We start from the raw sequence: 19,680 nt of genomic DNA, 5'->3' as shown, positions 1-19,680 counted from the left end.
CTAGCTGGCAAACCCAAAACTTTAAGTCTAATATCGACAATAGAAGACCTAGTTAACGTCAGGTCTAGGCCTATACTATTGAAGGTATTATTCCAATGCGCAGAGCCTATTGGGATAATAGGAACTACACTACAAGGTCAAGCACTTTCTCAAGAAACCCTCGGCAGACCCGACAGACCTTAAAAACTACTGGTCATCACCACATCTGCATGCTACTCGACCAAGGCCACACAGCAGCCCTCATCCTATTAGACCACAGCACAGCCTTCAACACGTCTCAAACCCAAGGCGGACCTCAAGAATTTCTGGCCCATCTCCCTGCTCCCGTTCCCGGTGAAGGTCATCGAGAAAAATCAACACACAACTGACCCGCTACCTCGAGGACAACAACATTCTAGACCCACCCCATTCCGGATTCCGAAGAAACCACAGCACCGAGACAGCCATCATCGTCGCCACAGACGACATCACGATCCAGCTTGACAACAGCGAAACATCAGCCCTCATCTTCCTGGACCTGTCAGCCGCCTTCGACACGGTCTGCCACCGCACACACTAAAGGCACCCCTCCATGAAGTCAGAATCAAAGAGAAGCCCTTGGACTGGACCACATCCTTCCTCTCTGGCAGAACCCAGAGTGTCTGCCTTCCCCCATTCCGCTCCGAAACCACCAACATCATCTGCGGTGTACCCCAGGGATCGTTCCTCAGCCCGATGCTGTTCAACGTCTACATGGCCCCCCTCGCACACGTTCCCTGCCAGCATGACCTCAACATCATCTCCTACGCCGACGACACCCATCTGATCATCTCCCTCATCAAAGTCCCGCACACATCCCAAACCATCCTCCACAAGGGAATGAAGGCCATCGCCGAATGCATGAGGAACAGCTGACTGAACCTGAACTCAGACAAGACGGAGGTCCTCATCCTCGGAACCACCCCCTCAGCCTGGGACGACTCCTGGTGGCCGATCAGGCTGGGAACAGCACCGACACCCACCAACCATGCACACAACCTGGGAATCATCCTCAACTCCTCCCTCTCCATGTCGAAGCAGGTCAATGCCGACTCCTCCTCCTGCTACAACACCCTCCACATGCTTCGCAGGATCTACAAGTGGATCCCTATCAAAATAAGAAGTACGGTGACCCAGGCCCTCGTCAGCAGCAGACTGGACTACGGCAACGCACTCTACGCAGGCATCCCGGCCAAGCACCTACAACGACTGAAAAGCATTCAAAACGCCTCCGCCCGACTGATCTTCAACGTCCCTCGACACAGCCACATCACCCCTCACCTGAAAGACCAACACTGGCTCCTCATCAAAAAGAGCATCAACTTCAAGCTACTCACCCATGCGCACAAAGCCCACCACAACACCGGACCAGCCTACCTCAACAGCTGACTCAGCTTCCTCACCCCCACCCGTCAGCTCTGTTCCGCCAGCCTTGCCCTCGCCGCTGTCCCCCGCATCCAACGTACAACCTCCGGCAGCAGATCCTTCTCCTACCTTGCCGCCAAGACTTGGAACACCCTCCCTACCCACCTACGGCAGACCCAAGACCTACTCGCCTTCAGAAGTCTCCTCAAGACCTGCCTCTTCGAGCAGTAACAGTACCCCCTCTCCCCTCAGCGCCTTGGGACCCTCACAGGTAAGTAGCATGCTTTACAAGTACTCTGATTGATTGATTGATTGATTGATTTATTGTTAACCAACTCAATGGTACTAATTTTATCGACCTCAGAAGGATGAAAGGCTGAGTTGAACCTGTGACCATGAGGTTGAATACAGGCCCCTGCAGTGGCTGCTTTAGTCCACTGAGCTACCAGACCCGGCTAGAAAAGAGCCATTGGCTTTGCAGGGTAGGCAGGAGCCCTCAGCACTGCTGAGTAGATAACAGCCCATGGAATTCCAGAGTAGATAACAGCCCTTACAGCTGCAGAGGAGACAAGAGCCCTCAGCACTGCAGGGTAGTTAAGAGCCATCTCCTCTCCAGGATAGGGATGAGTCCTCAGCATTGTAGGGTTGACAAGAGCACACAGCACTCCCAGGTTGGCAAGAACCCTCAGCACTGCAGAGTAGGCAAGAGACCCCATCTGTAGTAAATGGACAGGAGTCCTCAGTGCAGCAGGCAGACTGAAGCTTTCAGCACTGCAGGCTGGATAGGAGCCCTCAAGGGGCTTGTAAAGAGCATTAAGAAGGCTGAACAAGAGTTCCCGGAAGCCTGCGTATAATCCTTTAGCTCTGTGGGCTCAGCAATATAGAAGCTCTAAATGCAACAATGCTATGGAAATATTTCCCCAAACAATCTTGCTTTTACTGCAAAGTAATATGCGTCTTCAAAGTCTATCTTCTGCTATATAGACCCAGACCAGTTTCTACTAAGTAAACATCAGTGTAGACATAGTAAAACGACTCTCTTCTACCTAGTAGTGGACAGGAGTGGTTTAATACAAGTGCAGAACTGTAGCACAGAAGATGAGGCTTTCTACAGTATTTTTGTACTGCTTGTATTATTCATAGAAAGCCATTATGCATCTGAAAGGAGTAGACTTGTTATTTTTTAAATAAAATCTGAACTGATGCCCCACGACAATAAAACATATTAAACGCTGCTTCTCTTAGCAACATTGATAATACTTATTTTTGTGGTTTATATTATCAAAGTGTCAAAGTCCATTGAATTGTTTTATTTCCATCATATACGGTGACCACAAGATGTACATATAATGAGAATCTGCTGTATATCTGCTTGCATTGCTTGTCTCCCTAGCGGACTCTGACGTGACCCCTGGGACCGTGACCAAGACCACCCACAAGAGCCCTGTCGCCCACAAGAGCCATCACGTTGATGGAGGTAATCGCTGGAAGGGCAAGACCGACTGGCACTGGTACAACGATTCCTGTTATCGATATATGACTAAGAGGAAGGCCTGGGGAGATGCTGAGGTATGGGGCAATGTTTCGGTGCATGCCTAGTCTCTGCGGTGCCAGCCTTCTGCAGGGTACCTGCCTTAATGGGTTCCCATTATAATGAACAGCTCAATAGTTTTCTTTATACTTAATGGATTGCACACATGCCAACATTTTAGAAGAGGTAAGTAGGAGAGTTTGAAAAATAAATCGGGAGAATAGATGTATGCCATTGGTTAGTAATGACGTAGAGGCAGTTTCAGGTCGTGAAAGTTGTAGACGTGTTTACAAATGCTGTTCGTGTAGGCGATGGAAAAGTGTGGAATCTTAATCGAGTTTGCCTATTTCAAGGGGAAATAGAGGAAAAAGGAAGACAATTGGAGGATGAAGTGGGAAGTAGAGAAAGTGATAACAATATTTTGTGATGTACCAAACATGGCTTGTAGATTTAGAAACAAATGAGGGAGTGACACCATCCCCAGGTAACCAACTAATCCATTTCTCTCAGGAAGATCTGATGTCAATAGTGAATGTAGAATGTAAAGTTGCACCAAACACAGATGAAGTTCAAAGGAAACTTCTTTGTTTGAAGATGGATCTCTCACCTCAGCATGCTTCCTCCAGCTGCAGCTCTCTCCCTAGCCCCCTCTTCTTTCAAATCTATGCATTCTCTTGGAGCTTTGGCAGGAAGGGTTCCCCAGCACATGGAATGAAAGGGAAACAGTGGGATCTTTCTCATGACATAAGCAGGGAAGGAACAGGATACCACATACAACAAGTAGTGGAGTATGCAGATTACCTGTAAAGTTTAAGGACTGACCTTTCAGGGCCACAGTCGTCACCTTCCCAAGTTTTCCAATCCATGGGGCCCCCCATGTGCTAGCAGAAATACAGGGTGGAACAATACTCAACATAATAATGCTTAATTCATATATTATAGCAAGTTTTACCACAGATTGTAATAGTAGTATATGCAGTTACTAGGTAAAAAATATTTTTAGAATATAATAAAAATATGCTTTCAATATTTCATTTGTAGTCGACCCTATAGCAACAGCGCGCATGCGCTGCTCACTTTGCCAGGCATGCAGTAATCCAGTATGGAGTGGAAGCTCCGCCCACTCTCCGACCATGTTTTTAATTGGCTCATGTCATTGTCTTTCGTAAATACTGCAATTCGATTGATTATGAGGCTTGTTCGTCCCTCCTTATTTTGGCCATGTCGTCATTTGTGCTCTCCCATATTTACTGGCCCCTTTACTTCGAGTGTTACACAGTAAGACTGTGAATTAGACTGTGAGCGCTACTTTGTACTGCCTTCTCGCCCCCTTCTCCCCCGCCCACGCTCCCGTTGTCTGTGCTCACCCCCACCACCGTTGTCCGTGATGCAATGCGATAGGTCTCACGTAAATACGAGTCCCATTGCATTGCAAATGTTTATTTTTTTGTAGCCAGCACAGCAGCTTGCGCCTTATTGCTGTTGCATTCTTTTTTTCCGTACAACTTGCTTCTTTCAATTTTTATGTATTCATTTTCTTTTTCTAACAGGCACGTCATGCTTTCATTTCAGCAGCCTTGCACCTTCCGTTCTTTTCTTTTTATTTTCATCATTGCAGCTTGCTCCTCTTTGCCATCCTGCCCCCTGGGTGCACACTCAACTTTCAACATTAGCAGCAACATGGGCGCCATGCTTAATATTTCAACAGGCGCTAGCATGACTTGCTGACCTTGCCAATGCTTGTTCTTGATAAATGTCCACAGCACCCGGAGAATCTTAATGAGTCCAGGCTTTTTGGGACATATTAACAACGGACATATCGCCGATCTGACGATCATAATTTTTCTGATATTTACAATGCGCCGCTAACAAGCATTAACGCGTGTTAGCAGCAGGTTTCCTAACGCCTCGCCTTGGATCGCTAATTAGATGCACAGTAGGCGTTCCTGAGGAAAACAGCATTGAAATTTGCGCTGATACGGCTTCACCAAATTAACAAGCCGGCAGGGGACCCGCAAACTGATGTCTGCACTCGCGCTGAGCCCCCATTATCGCCTGATTTTAACGCCTGCAAAAAAGCAGACTTAGCATTATGTACTATGAGAGGTGCATTGTGAAGTTAAATCCACACTTCAGTATCAGCGAGCTCTGCCATTATCGCTGATCATTTATCTCCTCATTTCTCACGTTGAAGGGGTTTTTGGCCGCTATCGCTGGATTTTATATTGCCATTGCACAAAGCGTTGTTAATAAAGTTCTATCATGGTGATAAAATCCAGCAATAGCCGGCTTTAGAAAAAACACGCTAAGCACGTTTAGCATTAGTTATAGCTACATGTTGTTAATATGCCCCTTTGTTTTTTTACTTATTTCTTATTGATTGTCGCTGTACCTGCAGAGCACTGGCTTAAAAAGAGCTGCGTACATAAAAGCATACTCTGGGACGCCGTGTAAAATAGAGATGTTTGTTCACCAGAAAGTGTGAGAACCCTGCAGCTTGGCTAACATGTAACGATGCCGCCTACTTCCTCTGGCAACATGAAACCAGTTAATGAACCCACATCACACAGACGGGGATGGAGAGAAGCCATGAACTTGATTCAGTTGTATGCATGAATATGTAAATGTAAATGTATTTGAGCTTGTAAAGCGCACTGCTACCCGTCTGTAGGTTTCCTGGCGCTGTATAACTCTGGGGAACCTGTCCTGGCTTTCCCTGTGGGATGGTCCCTGCTGGAAGTCCCCAAGGTGGAGCTAGGCATCCCCGGAATTGATGGGGCCATTGTGGAGATTAGGCAAGCTAATGCCCAGAGTTGCCGAGTGGAACCCCTGATTAGAGTAAGCACCGAAGCGAGAATTATCGAGTCCGCTGACCCAAGTCCACGACCCTGCCGCATCGGGAATTGAACCCTGGTCCCGGGACGACTTCTGCTCCTGGGTCTGCCGCCTCTAACCAGTGAGTCACACTACTCCCAGGAGTGAAAATTGCCAGGATCACGTTTCTGGTAGGGTTTTGCATTCTTCTTTACAATGCGGGTTTCTTTGTGTATATTTTGTATTTAGTGTTTCCATCCTAGCCCTTTTGTTTTGTCTGCCATGCTGTATGTCTGGATATTGAAGAAATAACATTTTTCTTGCTTATTCATCAAGAATGTTCAATTCTATTGAGGACACGGAGGCGAGGATTATTCTTCTCCTTCTTTAGTGACATAATCACAGCAGTCAATAAACTTTGAACAGCATGACCGGGAAGGACTGCCCCTCTATAGTATGCACCAATCACATAATATGTATAGGTTTGCATGTCTCGAACACCATACTGCTTCTTCTTTCTTTGCGAAAACCTTCAAACACAGTCCTTAAAATTGACCATTGAACCTTGAACCTCGCTGAATTCATCATCAACCTGAACCAGAACGTTAACCGAAGGAACATCTCCTCTTGACCCAATAAGGATTCCATCTTGACTCCTCAAGCTGGTTTACTCTGCTCTCCTGAAAAGAGAAGATAAGCCATAACTTACCACTCACTGACAGTATTTTCAACATGGTTACGGGTGGGAAGAAACTCCCAACATCACTATATATAACCTTAAATAAAATCACAGTTGTCAATATGAACCATTCAAATTACATAATGTCTAACAACGTTTTTAGGGTGGAATAATCCTCGCCTCCGTGTCCTTAATAGAATTGAAAATTCTTGAATCGTCAGCTAGAATTCTTTTTATTCTATGGCAGTCTACAGAGCTTTCGGCTTTTGCTAGTTCAAAGGTTACACCCCCACTGTAGATGCCACATCAACAAACGTCTTATGATAACATGTCTTAAAAGTAGAATCAGGAGACCAATCTTACGCAGTCATAATGTCCTCTAATTGAGAACCTGTAGCAAAAGCTTTAGAAGCCATAGCTCCTTTCACCGAATGGGCTCCAAAAGCCAAAGTGTCAATACCTGCCAGACCTAAAAAACCTATTGACCCACCCGGCTAAGGTTGCAGCAGAGACTGGGCGAAAAGGTCTCTATAAGGAAATCAACAACTGTCCTGCAACGTCATTTCTAAACTCTCGAGTACAATCTTCATAACATTTTAAACATTGTACAGCACACAATTTACCATGATGAGGAAACGCAGGATAAGAAACACATTTAGAATTTGATGTAGTTCTTTTTGAGATAGTAAATGGCACTCCCGTAGGACTGAAATCTCTACCTGCTAAATCCAGTGCTCGTACATCAGACACTCGTGTACAGGATATCAAACATAACAACAGAGTCAGTTTTGCAGATAGCTGTTTACGCGACAGACCAGCCAATTCCTAAGAAAACGTACAACTATAGCAACATCCCACAATTGTGAATATTGTGGTTTTGGAGAGTTCACCAACCTGATGACTCTCGCCACTTTACATACCAATGGATGTTCTCCCACCGGTTTTCCATCCACATGAGGATACCCTGCTGAAATAGCGGATCAGGAATTATTAACTGTGCAATGGGCCAAACCTTTATTCGACATTTCTGATAAAAAAAATTAACTATCAATTGGATTCCGGATCTCACAGGATCCCCCTGATGTTCAGCAGACCAACCAAGATGTTATGTCTTTGAGCATTCTAGTAGCTGGGCGTGGGTGGAGTCATGGGGTGGAGGAAGAGGCGGGGAACGAGCCGGAAAGAGTCAGTTAGAGTAGGGACAGGGACGAGGAAGGAGTGTGTTAATAAAGCTCCTTGAACATCAAGTAGGGTCTGTCATTATTGCATGCACAACACTTCAGCTGGCGACGAGGGTGGGATGAAGTAACCTGCCATCCCCACATTGAGGAAACGAGTGCCCTGTCCCTGGGCAGCACCGAGAAGTAGTCGCTGTCGCGACACGTGTGCCCCCAGAGAAGATCGCCGCCTGAGGACCCAGGCAAGCGACAGCTGTGACAGCTCCATGATCCGTCGATCGTGTGGAGCGCTGCCGAGTGAGTGCTGAAATAAGTTTGCTGCTGAGAAGTCACTTCACGCCAAAACGGGAGCTCACCCCAGATGCGTGCAACTTGGCAAGGCATCGGAAGTGACAGCAAGCGAAGCGACAGAATCGCGAGCCTACCGTGACCCCTTCGTGAAGAAGTTCCAGAGAAAGCAAGTGGAGCGCGGCTGCTACAGTGCTGCTGACAAGATCGGCGATCCGGTGAGTCTCAGTAACTGGATCGGAGTGAGGAGAATGAATGAAGTTGAAATCTCGCGGGAGCCGAGTTTTCACTAGCGGCGGCCATCTTGAAGTCAGGCAGTCCGCAGGACAATCCCTATGTGCAAATGGGAAGCGGCCATTTTGAAGTCAGGCGGCTCACGGCTCCAGCAAGTAAGCATTGGTGAATGTGAAACAAGCACTGCTAAATGCAAAACAAGCACTGGCAAATGCAAACAAGCATTGGTGAATGCGAAACAAGCAATGGTAAATGCAAGACAAGCACTGGCAAATGCAAAATAAGCTTTGGTAACTGCGAAACAAGCACTGGTAAATGCAAAAGCAAGCATTGGCAAATGAAATAAAATAAACATTGGTGAAAGAAAACAAGTTTTGGCAAACTCAAAATGGGTTTCGACAAAACGACTGGCACCAGTAAAATAAAAGGTGACGTAGCCAATCACGCTCAAGGATGTCGAATCCACCGCAAGAGAATGGCCATGCTGCCGTGGCTACCTCGACTGAACCTCGAATATCACACTTGCATCACCCTGAACCACTAATGTTGGTGGCTGGCGGAAGCATGGGCCCTCGATGGCTGGAGTGACTAGAAGATTTCGACGACTATCTTGAAGGTTCAAAGGTCACTGTAGATAGAGAGAAACTCATTACACTGCGTAATTTAGTTGGCAAAGAAGTCAGCAAAGTGATTAAAGAGCTGCCAAAAGATGACAAAGGGACTTATGCCAAAGCAAAAGAAGCGCTGAATAAGAAATTCATACACAAGAGGAACGTGGACTATGAGAGATATGTTTTTCATCAAGCTCGTCAAGACAAAGAAGAAATGATGAGCACCTTCATCTCCAGGTTACGACGACTGTCTCAGTACTGCAATTTTGATGCGTTTTCAACGGAAGATGCTATCCGACTGCGAGTGATTGAAGGCTGTCACTCCGAAACACTACGGAGGAGGTTGCTAAGAAAAAGCCATAACCTTGATGATAAAGAAGAAATGACAAGGGTACATGATCAGGCGGAGGAACACGCCAAGTGCATGGAGACAGGAAGAAGCGAGAGAAAAGAACAAGCCTTCTAGATGCACAGCACCAAGACTCACAGGAGGTCAGGTGAACAGCAGAGAAGGTCCAGACCGGCCTCTCGTCATCAACACAAAGGACGCAGACGTTATGAGTCTAGCCGGAGAGCCAAGAAGGCTGAACTTGCAAAGAAATTGGACAGGTCTAGAAAGTGCTATCGATGTGGATACGATTATCCGCATTCAGACGTCTGTCCAGCGATGGGTCAACAGTGTCACAAGTGTGGGCGCAAGAACCACTTTGAAGCAATGTGTGGAACATATAACAAAGAAAGGAGAGGTGAAATGAACAGGCGGCAGTCTGACCCCAGAAGACACCACGCCTAAGCGGTAAAAGACCGGGCGATGTCATCCTCTGGATCGTCCCGCTCCAGCCGAGACTCTCGTGAATCTCAGTGGACCAGAAGGTCAGCGAAACGATCACCGTCGAGGGAGTCCAGATCGACGTCGGCAGAGTCTAATTATACTGATGAATATGTCTGCATGGTATCAGACCCTGATCAACTAAAAAGGTATCCTCCATTGGACATAAAAGTGGGGACTCATGCGACACAGTTCATGCTTGACAGTGGGGCATCCCTGAACTACATGCCCGTGACAGAATATAACAAGATGAAATCACCACCTCACCTGAGCCCAGCACACGTAAGAGTTTTCACCTGGATGGCGAAGAAACCACTTCCATGCTTGGGCAAATTCGAAATAATTCTCACACACGAAGACAAATCGGTGACAGCATATATCCATGACATTGAAGGTCCTGAGGCGGAGTGCCTCCTCAGCCTGCCGATGGCGGAACGTCTGCGCCTGGTGGAGATTCTTTACAGAGTCAGTGATGATCCAGACTTAATCCGCAAGTTCCCCAAATCATTTACTGGGCTAGGCAAAATAAACAAATGCCAGATCCGCCTCCACATCAATGATCAAGTGCGCCCTGTGGCTCAACACCCTCGGCGAGTGCCTTTTCATCTTCAGCAAGCGGTGGAGGAGGAACATCAGGAGCTGTTACAAACTGACATTATCGAAAAGACAGATGGTCCTACGCCATGGGTGTCTCCTGTTGTCATAGTCCCAAAGAAAGGCACTCCAGACAAAGTGCGCCTATGTGTAGACATGAGACTTCCCAATACTGCCATAGAGAGAGAGCGTTACCCAGGACCCCACCTGAGTGACATGATAACCGCACAATCTGCGCGCAACTTGGGCGTTATTTTTGGGCCCAACCTGCAGCTAGATCTACATGTAAACAAGACCACTTCCACATGTATGATGCTTATCCGTATGCTGCGTAAGGTCTTACCCCTTCTCCCGGAGCAGGCCAGGCCAGAAGTAGTGCGTTGTACCATCCTAAGTCGACTTGACTATTGCAACGCACTGCTTCTGGAGGCCCCGGTAACACTTCTGAGCAAGCTGCAAAGGGTGCAGAACATCGCTGCTAAACTTGCCCTTTCTCGCCCTTATCATAGTTCTTCTACGACAGCGCTGCAAGAACTCCATTGGCTGCCGGTCCATCTGCGGGTTCGTTATAAAGCAGCTTGTATGGTGTTCAGGGCTATTCATGGCCTGGGCCCTATTCCTCTGCGACGAATGTTCGCCTGGTATTGTCCACCTCGAGCCTTACGCTCCTCGACGTCCAGACTACTGATAGTTCCGCGCTTCCAGAGAGTGAAAATGGGTGGCCGCTCGTTCAGAGTAGCGGCGGCCAAACTTTGGAACTCTCTGCCAATATCCTTGAGAAGCCTTGAAGATCTTCTGGCCTTCAGAAAGGCTCTGAAAACCCATCTCTTTCCCAGGATGGGTTGAGTTACTGTTTCCGCTGGATTATGGGTCAAAGCGCCAGGATGCCCTTGGTGGTGACAGGTTGCGCTATACAAGTATGCTACAATACAATACAATACAACAATGGAGCCCGAGTATTTTCCAAACTTGATCTGAACAAGGGCTATCACCAGCTGGAACTCCATGAGAAATCAAGATATATAACGACTTTCGCTACACATTTTGGTTTGTTTAGATACAAGAGACTAAGTTTCGGCATTTCATCAGCAGCTGAAATCTTTCAGGAAATGATTCGGCAGACCATCAGACACATACCCAAATCGCTGAATTACAGTGATGACATCCTAATATATGGGTCAAACATGCAGGAGCATGATAAGGCATTGGATTGAGTATGCCATGCTCTTCTGGAGGCCAACTTGACTCTCAATAAAGATAAGTGTGAGTTCCACTCTCAAGTTCTTTGGCCATGTGTTTTCGGGAGCCGGCATGAGGCCTGACCCGGAGAAAGTGACTGCACTCAACGCCACCAAGAGTCCCCAAGAAGACAGTGACATTCGTTCCTTTCTGGGCATGGCGAGCTATTGTGCCAGATATATCAAAGACTATGTCGCCATCAGTCATCCCCTGAGAGCTCTCACCAAGCAAGGACAAACTTTTGTGTGGAGTTCCCAATGTGAGAGGGCCTTCCGGGAAATCAAACAGGCTGTTGAGGCTGCAGACAATCTGGCATACTTTAGCCCCAAGAGAAAGACTGAAATAACATTGGATGCCAGTCCAGTAGGTCTGGGTGCCATCTTGGCCCAGTATGACAAAGACAATGATCAACGGCACATCGTGGCCTACGCCAGTTGCAGTTTGACTGAAACAGAAAAGGCCTACTCTCAACCAGAGAAGGAGAGTCTCGCAGTTGTCTGGGCTTGTGAGCACTTTCACGTCTTCATCTATGGCAAACATTTCACCATGATAACAGATCATCAGGCGTTGGTCACCATATTTGGCAACCCTAATGCCAAAATGCCACCTAGGATAGAACGTTGGGGCCTGCGCCTACAGGAATACACATACACAATCATACACAAACCGGGGAAAGGGAGAATCCGGCGGACTACATGTCCCGACTCCCTCAGGAATCCCAGGCCTCGCCTCCGTCAATTGCTGAAGAATACATCCATTTTGTAGTAGGATCAGCCCGACCCCCTGGCCATTCCCTTAAAGGCAATCCAGGAAGCCACTGCCCAAGATGGCGTTCTTCAGAAAGTCATGTGCCGACTGCGTACCCATCGATGGAGACACGACAGTGAGGAGGAGCAGACCGATCCTCAGGTCCGCCAAGAAATGCAGGCGTTCAGACACATCCGTGAAGAGCTATCTGCCACCTCGGTGGGGCTCCTCCTGAGAGACCATCGGAGTGTCATCCCGAGGCAGTTACGACAAGGAGTCATTAACCTGGCTCATGAAGGTCACCGGGGAGTGGTTGCAACCAAAAGAAATCTCCGTGAGCGAGTCTGGTTCCCGCTGCTTGATACCATGGTGGAGGCCACCCTCAAAGACTGCCCCCAGTGTCAAATAGTCAGCCATGGAAAAGCCCCGGCCCCGCTTCAAATGACTAAGCTACCAAATGGAATCTGGCAAGAACTAGCCATGGACTTTTACGGACCTCTTCAATCGGGCAAGTATGTGGTGGCTATCATGGATGAGTACTCAAGGTTTCCGACAGCCCAATTCGTGCCCTCCACTAATGCCTCCTGCACCATCGCAGTTCTTGATGAGGTGTTTACCACCTGGGGTGTCCCAAAGGAACTCAAAACAGACAATGGTCCTCCTTTTAATGGCCAGGAGTTTAGTGAATTTGCACGACACTTTAACTTTAGAAATCGAAAGATCACGCCTCTGTGGCCACAGGCTAATGGCACTATTGAGAGGTTCATGGCAACTCTGAAGAACACATTCAAACAAGCCATGCTTGAAAAGAAGGACTTGCAAGTTGCCCTCAACGAAGTCTTGCAAGCCTACCGGACTACCCCACATGCCACCACAGGAAAGTGCCCGGCCAGTCTCATGCTGGGGCGACCCATCAGAACCAGAATCCCGACGTGGGAAGGTGCTCTGCGACCAGTGTCTCCGACACATGTCCACCAAGAGGTGGCTCTTGCTGATCGCACCAATAAGAACAAGATGAAATCATATGCGGACCATCGACAGCGAGCCAAGTCTCCTTCCTTGCAGACGGGGGACTGTGTGGTGGTCAAACAAGAACAATCCTGCAAGACAGATTGCCGGTTCAAAGACGAACCGTTGGTTATCACCCAACAAAAGGGAACCATGGTCACTGCGGCATCAGACAAGAGAAATATTACCAGAAATGTGTCACTTTCAAAAATGCACGCCGGGCCTGAAGGAGGCTCTTGAACAAGATGGAGACATACCAGACACACAAGGACCCAGTCAAGTGGGCACAATCCAAAGACTTGATCAGCAGACTGAGGCTGAATTGGATGCTGGCGGTATGAGTCTGCGACCGAGAAGGAACATTCACAGACGTAAAAGACTGATTGAAGAACTTGAATAAAGTTAGTTCATTCTTTTGTTAACAACGGGGGAGATGTTATGTCTTTGAGCATTCTAGTAGCTGGGCGTGGGTGGAGTCATGGGGTGGAGGAAGAGGAGGGGCACGAGCAGGAAAGAGTCAGTTAGAGATGGGACAGGGACGAGGAAGGAGTGTGTTAATAAAGCTCCTTGAACATAAAGTAGTGTCTTTCATTATTGCATGCACGACACTACACAACCTACTTACACCAAACTGACTCGTATTGCTTATGAGTAGCGGAAACCCAAGATTGAGACAGGAAAAACATTGCGTCCGCCAAAAATTCCGGCACTTGCCAACGTCTCCTGAAGTTTCCATGCCATGAGGGGCAACTGTTCCTGAACCACTAGCTGATGAGATTGACCCAGAGGGTCCATCAAAATCTCTGGGAACTACCTCAGACGTAGAGGAGAAGCACACGACAAGGCCAGTGCTGTGGAAAACCATGATTGTGCTCTCCAACAAGGGGATATCAACATCACCTCCGCCTTCTGCCTGCGGATCTGCGCCAATCCTCTCTCGATCATGACGAATGAAGGAAATGCATACAGCATACCCATGTCCATGATTGAAGAAATGCGTCTGACTTGATCGCCAGAGGATCTGGCCGCCAACTGTAAAACTGAGGCAGTTGTATATTCAGTATGAAGGCAAACACATCTATCAAATAAGGGCCCCATCTGTTGTTCTATTTTGGGAATATTTTGGGGTGTAGTTTCCAGTCGCTGGAATCTCGCAGGAATCGTGAGTTCCAATCTGCCACCACATTGGTTTAGATGGCAGTAGTGACAGAAGTCCTTGAGTATTTCCTCTAATAGACTCGATCTTGTGCCACCCAGACGATTGATGTATCTCACTGCCGGTGCGTTGTCCACTAGCAGTAGAATACAATAACTCGCCTTCTGTGGTGAAAGTGTCCTGAACGCAAATGAGCTCAGTAACAGTTCCAGACAATTTATATGGAGTTTCAGTTCCTCTGTGGACCTTCTGCCCCATCTCCACACAGCTGCAACTGGCTCTCCAGCCACATCTGCTGGTATCCGATTCTATCACTACTTCCAGGACTGATGCAAAAATGGCCTTGCCATTCCATGCGCCCATGTGTTCTAACCACCAAGAAATTCCTGTCCTGGCTTCCGCGTTTAAAAAAATCTGTTCTGTGTAGCTGAAGCCCTTGCATAAATGCATGATCTTAATCCTCTGGGGTGCCCTGTAATCAAGGGGACCCAGGAATATAGCTTGAATCAATGAGGCTAGATGGCCTACTAACCTGGCTAATGTCCTGAAGGATACATTAGATATATTTACTTCTTGATCGCAATTCTTTTTTTCAATGGAAGTAATACTGTGCCTTTATTGAGTCCACTTGGAACCCCAAAAAACTCCATCAATTGCGCTGGAGTTAGAATAGATTTGACTGAGTTGATGACGAATCCCAAATCCTGTAGGAGTTGAGTCGTCCATGATAGATGTCGAAGAACTGTACTCACTCTCTGTGCAATTATGAGGATGTCGTCCAAATAAATGATGAATCCCACCCCTCTCTCCCTCCAGAATTGATAATGATATGCAGAGTAAGTGTTCCCGTGCAAAAAGGGCCTGAATGCAGGAGCCTGTGTGCACAGGGGCTAGCAAGCGATGATGGTGTGTGCAACTGTATGGACTCTGCCATTTATGACTCTGGACTCTGTTTCAGACGAGGGACCTGGTGGACTGCAGTGTATACCGGCACATGTTTGGAGGCACACTGGTGGCAGCAGGTGAGCAGTGAGGCCTGAGTCCGCAGTGTCGGCACTCTTTCTCTCTCTCTCTCTCTCTCCCTCTCTCTCCCTCACTCTCTCTCTTCCTCTCTTTCTCTCTCTCTCACTCTCCCTCTCCCTCTCTCTGTCTCCCTTTCTTTCTCTCTCTCTCCCTCTCTTTCTCTCTCCCACCCTTTCTCTCTCTCTTTCTCTCTGTCTCTCTCTTTCTCTCCCTCTCTTCCTCTCTTTCTCTCTCCTTCTCTCTCTCTCTCTCACTCTTTCTATCTATCTCCCTCTCTTTCTCTCTCCCCCTCTCTCTCTCTTTCACTCTCTCTGTACTTTGATGGGTGCATGACACACCTTCTTATCTGTATTTCCGTCTTGCATGCAGGACGTTTTATTTGGATTATATGCTATGAATGTATGATTTCCATTTGGCTTCTGCCGGTTGACGTCGGACTTTACACCAGGTCAGTGCAGGTGTTAGTTTCTTGCTGCTAATGCGCATTTTCGCCTGTTTTGTGATCTTATCGCCGATCTGGCTGGTCATTGAGAATGTTGTGGAATTATGGTGTCGCAGCTCGGGAACGCCTACTCTGCATCATTTTTCGCGATAGTTGCCGGGGTCATCCGTTGTGATGGTTTTGAGGATGCTACCGCAGGAAAACTGGTGATATTGGCTGTTAGCACCAGCTTGTGAATGGGGCGATAACTTTATTGCAATTTTTTCTGCGCTAACGTGCCGATAACTCCTTGAGAATATGCCCCTAAATCTTTCTGGGTGATAAGTTACCTCTATAAATCTGCTGCAAGTAGAAAGAAGCAAAACTTTGAAAAAATATAGTTCTACCAAAACAGATGTGTTATAATTATTTGTTTAAGTATCTCACGTGCATATTCGGAATGTGAAATGTGTTGTTTGTTCTGGGGTGTTCATGTAGCTTGGATGTTAACTACATAACCTTTTCTGATAGATACATCTGCCGTGTGGATTCCTCACCTTGTGAATATCCCCTTGCGTCAGCAACATTCGGAAATTCTTTCGTAGCCTCGCGCCGACGTGGACTTGGACGTCACAGAGACACGGCCTCGCACACGACTCCGCTGACGTCACCGACGCCTATAACAGGCTCACGCCGGCGTGATGACATCAGTTCCCTTTTTTCTGCGTCATCGACGCTAACGGTTATCGGGAATCTCAGTAGCCAACTGATACTTTGTTGTCTGTTTGTTGCCAATTTCTGCTTCTCTGTATCCTGTCTCTTCGACGATGACTTCAAAGAAGACCGGCTTCAAGCCCTGCAGAGAGTGCGGTAAAATGATGTCTATTACCGACCCACACAGCGACTGCATCTGGTGCTTGAGTTCTGACCATGATGTAGAGGATTGTTCTTCGTGTAAGAAGATGAACCCGAAGGCCCTGAGGGAGAGAGAGGCGAAGCTCCTGGTGGCTAAGCTGAAAGCTAGAAAGGAGAAATCGTCGAGGTCTCGTTCTCGAAGGGCGAGGTCGAGGTCGAGATCGAAGTCGAGGTCTGGATCTCGAGGGAGGTCGTCTTCGAAGTCAACTTTGGATCATGTTTCGAAGAAGAAGAAACATAAGAAGAGGAGACATGAGTCCCGACATCGTTCCGGTAAGGAGTCGGGATCGAGGTCGAGATCACCGAGGAAGGTACGTTCGAAGATTGTTACTCTTGATGTTTCGGATCCTGAGCCTGAAGGTGAGGCCTCACCATCGGAGTCGCGGGTGCAATCTCCAACTCCGGCTCCGAATCCGTCTCCGAATCCGTCTCCGGCACCGTCCCCGGCCCGAGAAGAGGAAGATGTTCAGGAGGATGTGGATTCCGCGCCTATCGAAGAGCCGAATCCGAGCACTCCTCAAGGCCAGCCTGAGGGTTTTCAACCACACTTTCCAACCCCAGGCCAGGACCCATGTGCGTTTTTGAATGCAATGTATGGCGTCTTTTCAAGGGCGTGGTACCCCTCTGGTGCACCTTCGGGTCCCATGGGTCCTCTGGCTTTTAATTTAGGAGTTCCTCACTCCTATCCTCCGGCTCCATTTATGCCTTACATGCCGACTCCGACGCCGCCTTGGCATTTTCCAGCTCCACCGAAGCCATCGACGCCGATCCCGACGTCACCTGCTCCGAGTCGTCCTCGAGCACATCCCTCTGAGCCATCGAGTTCGATCCCGACGTCGATACCAAATCCGTCGGAACCGTCAAAATGAGATCCAGAAGGGAGGCTCAACGCCTTTTGGAAGAACGGAGATTCTTGGATTCACATTCTGATATGGAAGAAGGTGAATTGGATGAGGATTGATTTGAGGAGTTGGCGGACACAGGAAGCCTAGATTTCTCTCCAGAGTGGGAATTGCCCTCAGGATCTAGTACACCTTCTAGGGATATTCAGCCCTATCATTTAGTCATGAGGAAGGCTGCTGATCTCCTTAAATTGACTTTGCCAACTGCGGAATTTAAATCTAATATTCTGACTGAAGTCCTGCGTTCTCCAAGTTCAGTAGTGGAACCTCTTCTTCCTTTTAATGATGCTCTGACAGAGCCCATTTTGGAGATATGGAAGAAACCATTGTCAGCTCCTGCTGTTTCTAAGAGTGTAGCCAGGAGGTACAGGGTTGCCCCTGAGGACCCTGCCTTTTTGACCCCTCACCCTTCACCTGAGAGCTTAGTCATCCAGGCTGCATGTTCTAAGAAGAATGTTAGTGCTTTTCCCCAGGTTCCATGTGAAAAGGAGGCAAAGAAGCAGGATCAGGTGGCAAAAAAGAGCTTCTCCTCTGCTAGTATGGCATTAAAGTCGACAAATGCCACTTGTCTGATGGGGAGGTATATGCATGCCCTTATGGACTCTTTACGTGTTCTTGCTCCAAAGGTTCCTGATGCTAACAGGAAGGACTTTGAGGAGGTGATCTCAGACGCACAGGCAGCAGCTCGCCAGGTGATTCAAAGGGGTCTGGACACTGCAGACTCTGTGGCACGCATCATGGGCACTGCTGTTGCTACTAGGAGATCTGCCTGGTTAAAATCCTCTGACTTTTCGGCGGATGTTCAGGCTACGTTGTTAGATCTTCCCTTTGATGGGTCTGGCCTCTTTGGGAAGAAGGCTGATGCGGCCCTTGAGAGATTTAAGGACAGTAGAGCAACTGCCTTTAGGTCTTCAGATAAGAGGCTCTTCAACTGGCAGAAGATTCAGGTGTTTTGGTCGCTCTTCATTTCGGAATTTCCTGCAAGCCCAGCAGCAGCAGCAACAACAGCAGCAGCAGCAAAATTCCTTATACAGATCATATAGGGGAAAGCAGAGAGCACGTCCTCCTGGGCGTCAGGTCTCTACCTCCTCCTCCTCCTCCAACCCCCCTGCCCCAGAGAAGCAGCCCTAGATCCGCCATTCAGGATCATGTGGGTCCGGTTGGGGGCCGCCTTACCCATTTTCTACAGGATTGGGAATCGGTTACATCAGATCTTTGGGTTCTCAATCTTGTAGAAAATGGGTATGCCCTTCCCTTTTGGGAATTCCCTCCCAATTACCCTCCTTGCCAAGGTTATTGCACGGAGGAACATCTGTTGCTTCTTCAGGAGGAAGTACAGACTTTATTAAAAAAGGGTGCAATAGAGGTGGTCCCAAGAGCAGGAAAGAAGTCAGGGATGCTACTCCCGGTATTTCCTGATTCCAAAGAAGGATGGCAGACTTCGTCCAATCCTGGATCTCAGGATCTTGAACCTCTATCTCAAACAGCAGACATTCAAGATGCTCACCCTTGCCCAGGTTCTTCAGGCGCTGCAAGAAGAAGATTGGATGGTGTCGCTCGACTTGCAGGATGCTTACTTTCGCATCCCAATTCTGAAGTCGCACAGGAGGTATCTCCGTTTTACGGTGGGATCGCAGCACTACCGGTTTGCGGTCCTTCCGTTTGGACTTACTACTGCACCTCGAGTCTTCACCAAGGTGATGGCAGTGGTGGCGGCGCATCTCAGGAGATCGGGGAATCCAGTATTCCCTTATTTGGACGACTGGCTGATCAAAGCGGAGTCGTCAGAGAGAGTGCTCCATCATCTGCGAGAGACAACCCAGTTGTTTTACAGGTTGGGTTTTTCGATAAATGTACCCAAGTCTCACCTGGTGCCCTCCCAGCGCAACCTGTTCATAGGTGCTGTACTGGACACAACTGTATGTCGTGCATTCCCTCCTCCCCAAAGGATTCGCGACATTCAGGGAATGATTCCTTTATTTTACAATGGAGCGGTTGTTCCAGTCCTGAAGATCCTTCGCCTGCTCGGTCTGATGGCTTCATGCATTCTGTTGGTCAACCATGCACGCTGGCACATGAGGGCGCTCCAGTGGTGCCTCCGCAGGCAGTGGTATCAGCACAACAGAGA

At 48.0% G+C, this 19,680-nt stretch overlaps 1 protein-coding gene across 1 annotated transcript in view; it reads left to right on the top strand.

Moving 5' to 3' along the window:
• LOC144766834 (lectin-like) overlaps positions 1-19,680 on the top strand; it is a 140,793-nt gene that overhangs the window by 61,294 nt on the left and 59,819 nt on the right. Inside the window, exon 3 of the mRNA XM_078650558.1 lies at positions 2,777-2,952. Coding sequence (XP_078506684.1) covers positions 2,777-2,952 — 176 coding nt within the window. The remainder of the gene's footprint in view (positions 1-2,776; positions 2,953-19,680) is intronic.

The sequence above is a fragment of the Lissotriton helveticus genome, chromosome 1_1, assembly GCF_964261635.1.
Source record: "Lissotriton helveticus chromosome 1_1, aLisHel1.1, whole genome shotgun sequence".
In the NCBI taxonomy this organism is placed as follows: domain Eukaryota; kingdom Metazoa; phylum Chordata; class Amphibia; order Caudata; family Salamandridae; genus Lissotriton; species Lissotriton helveticus.
Note: the sequence above shows the minus strand (reverse complement) of the source record. Positions and strands in the feature narration are given on the sequence as shown.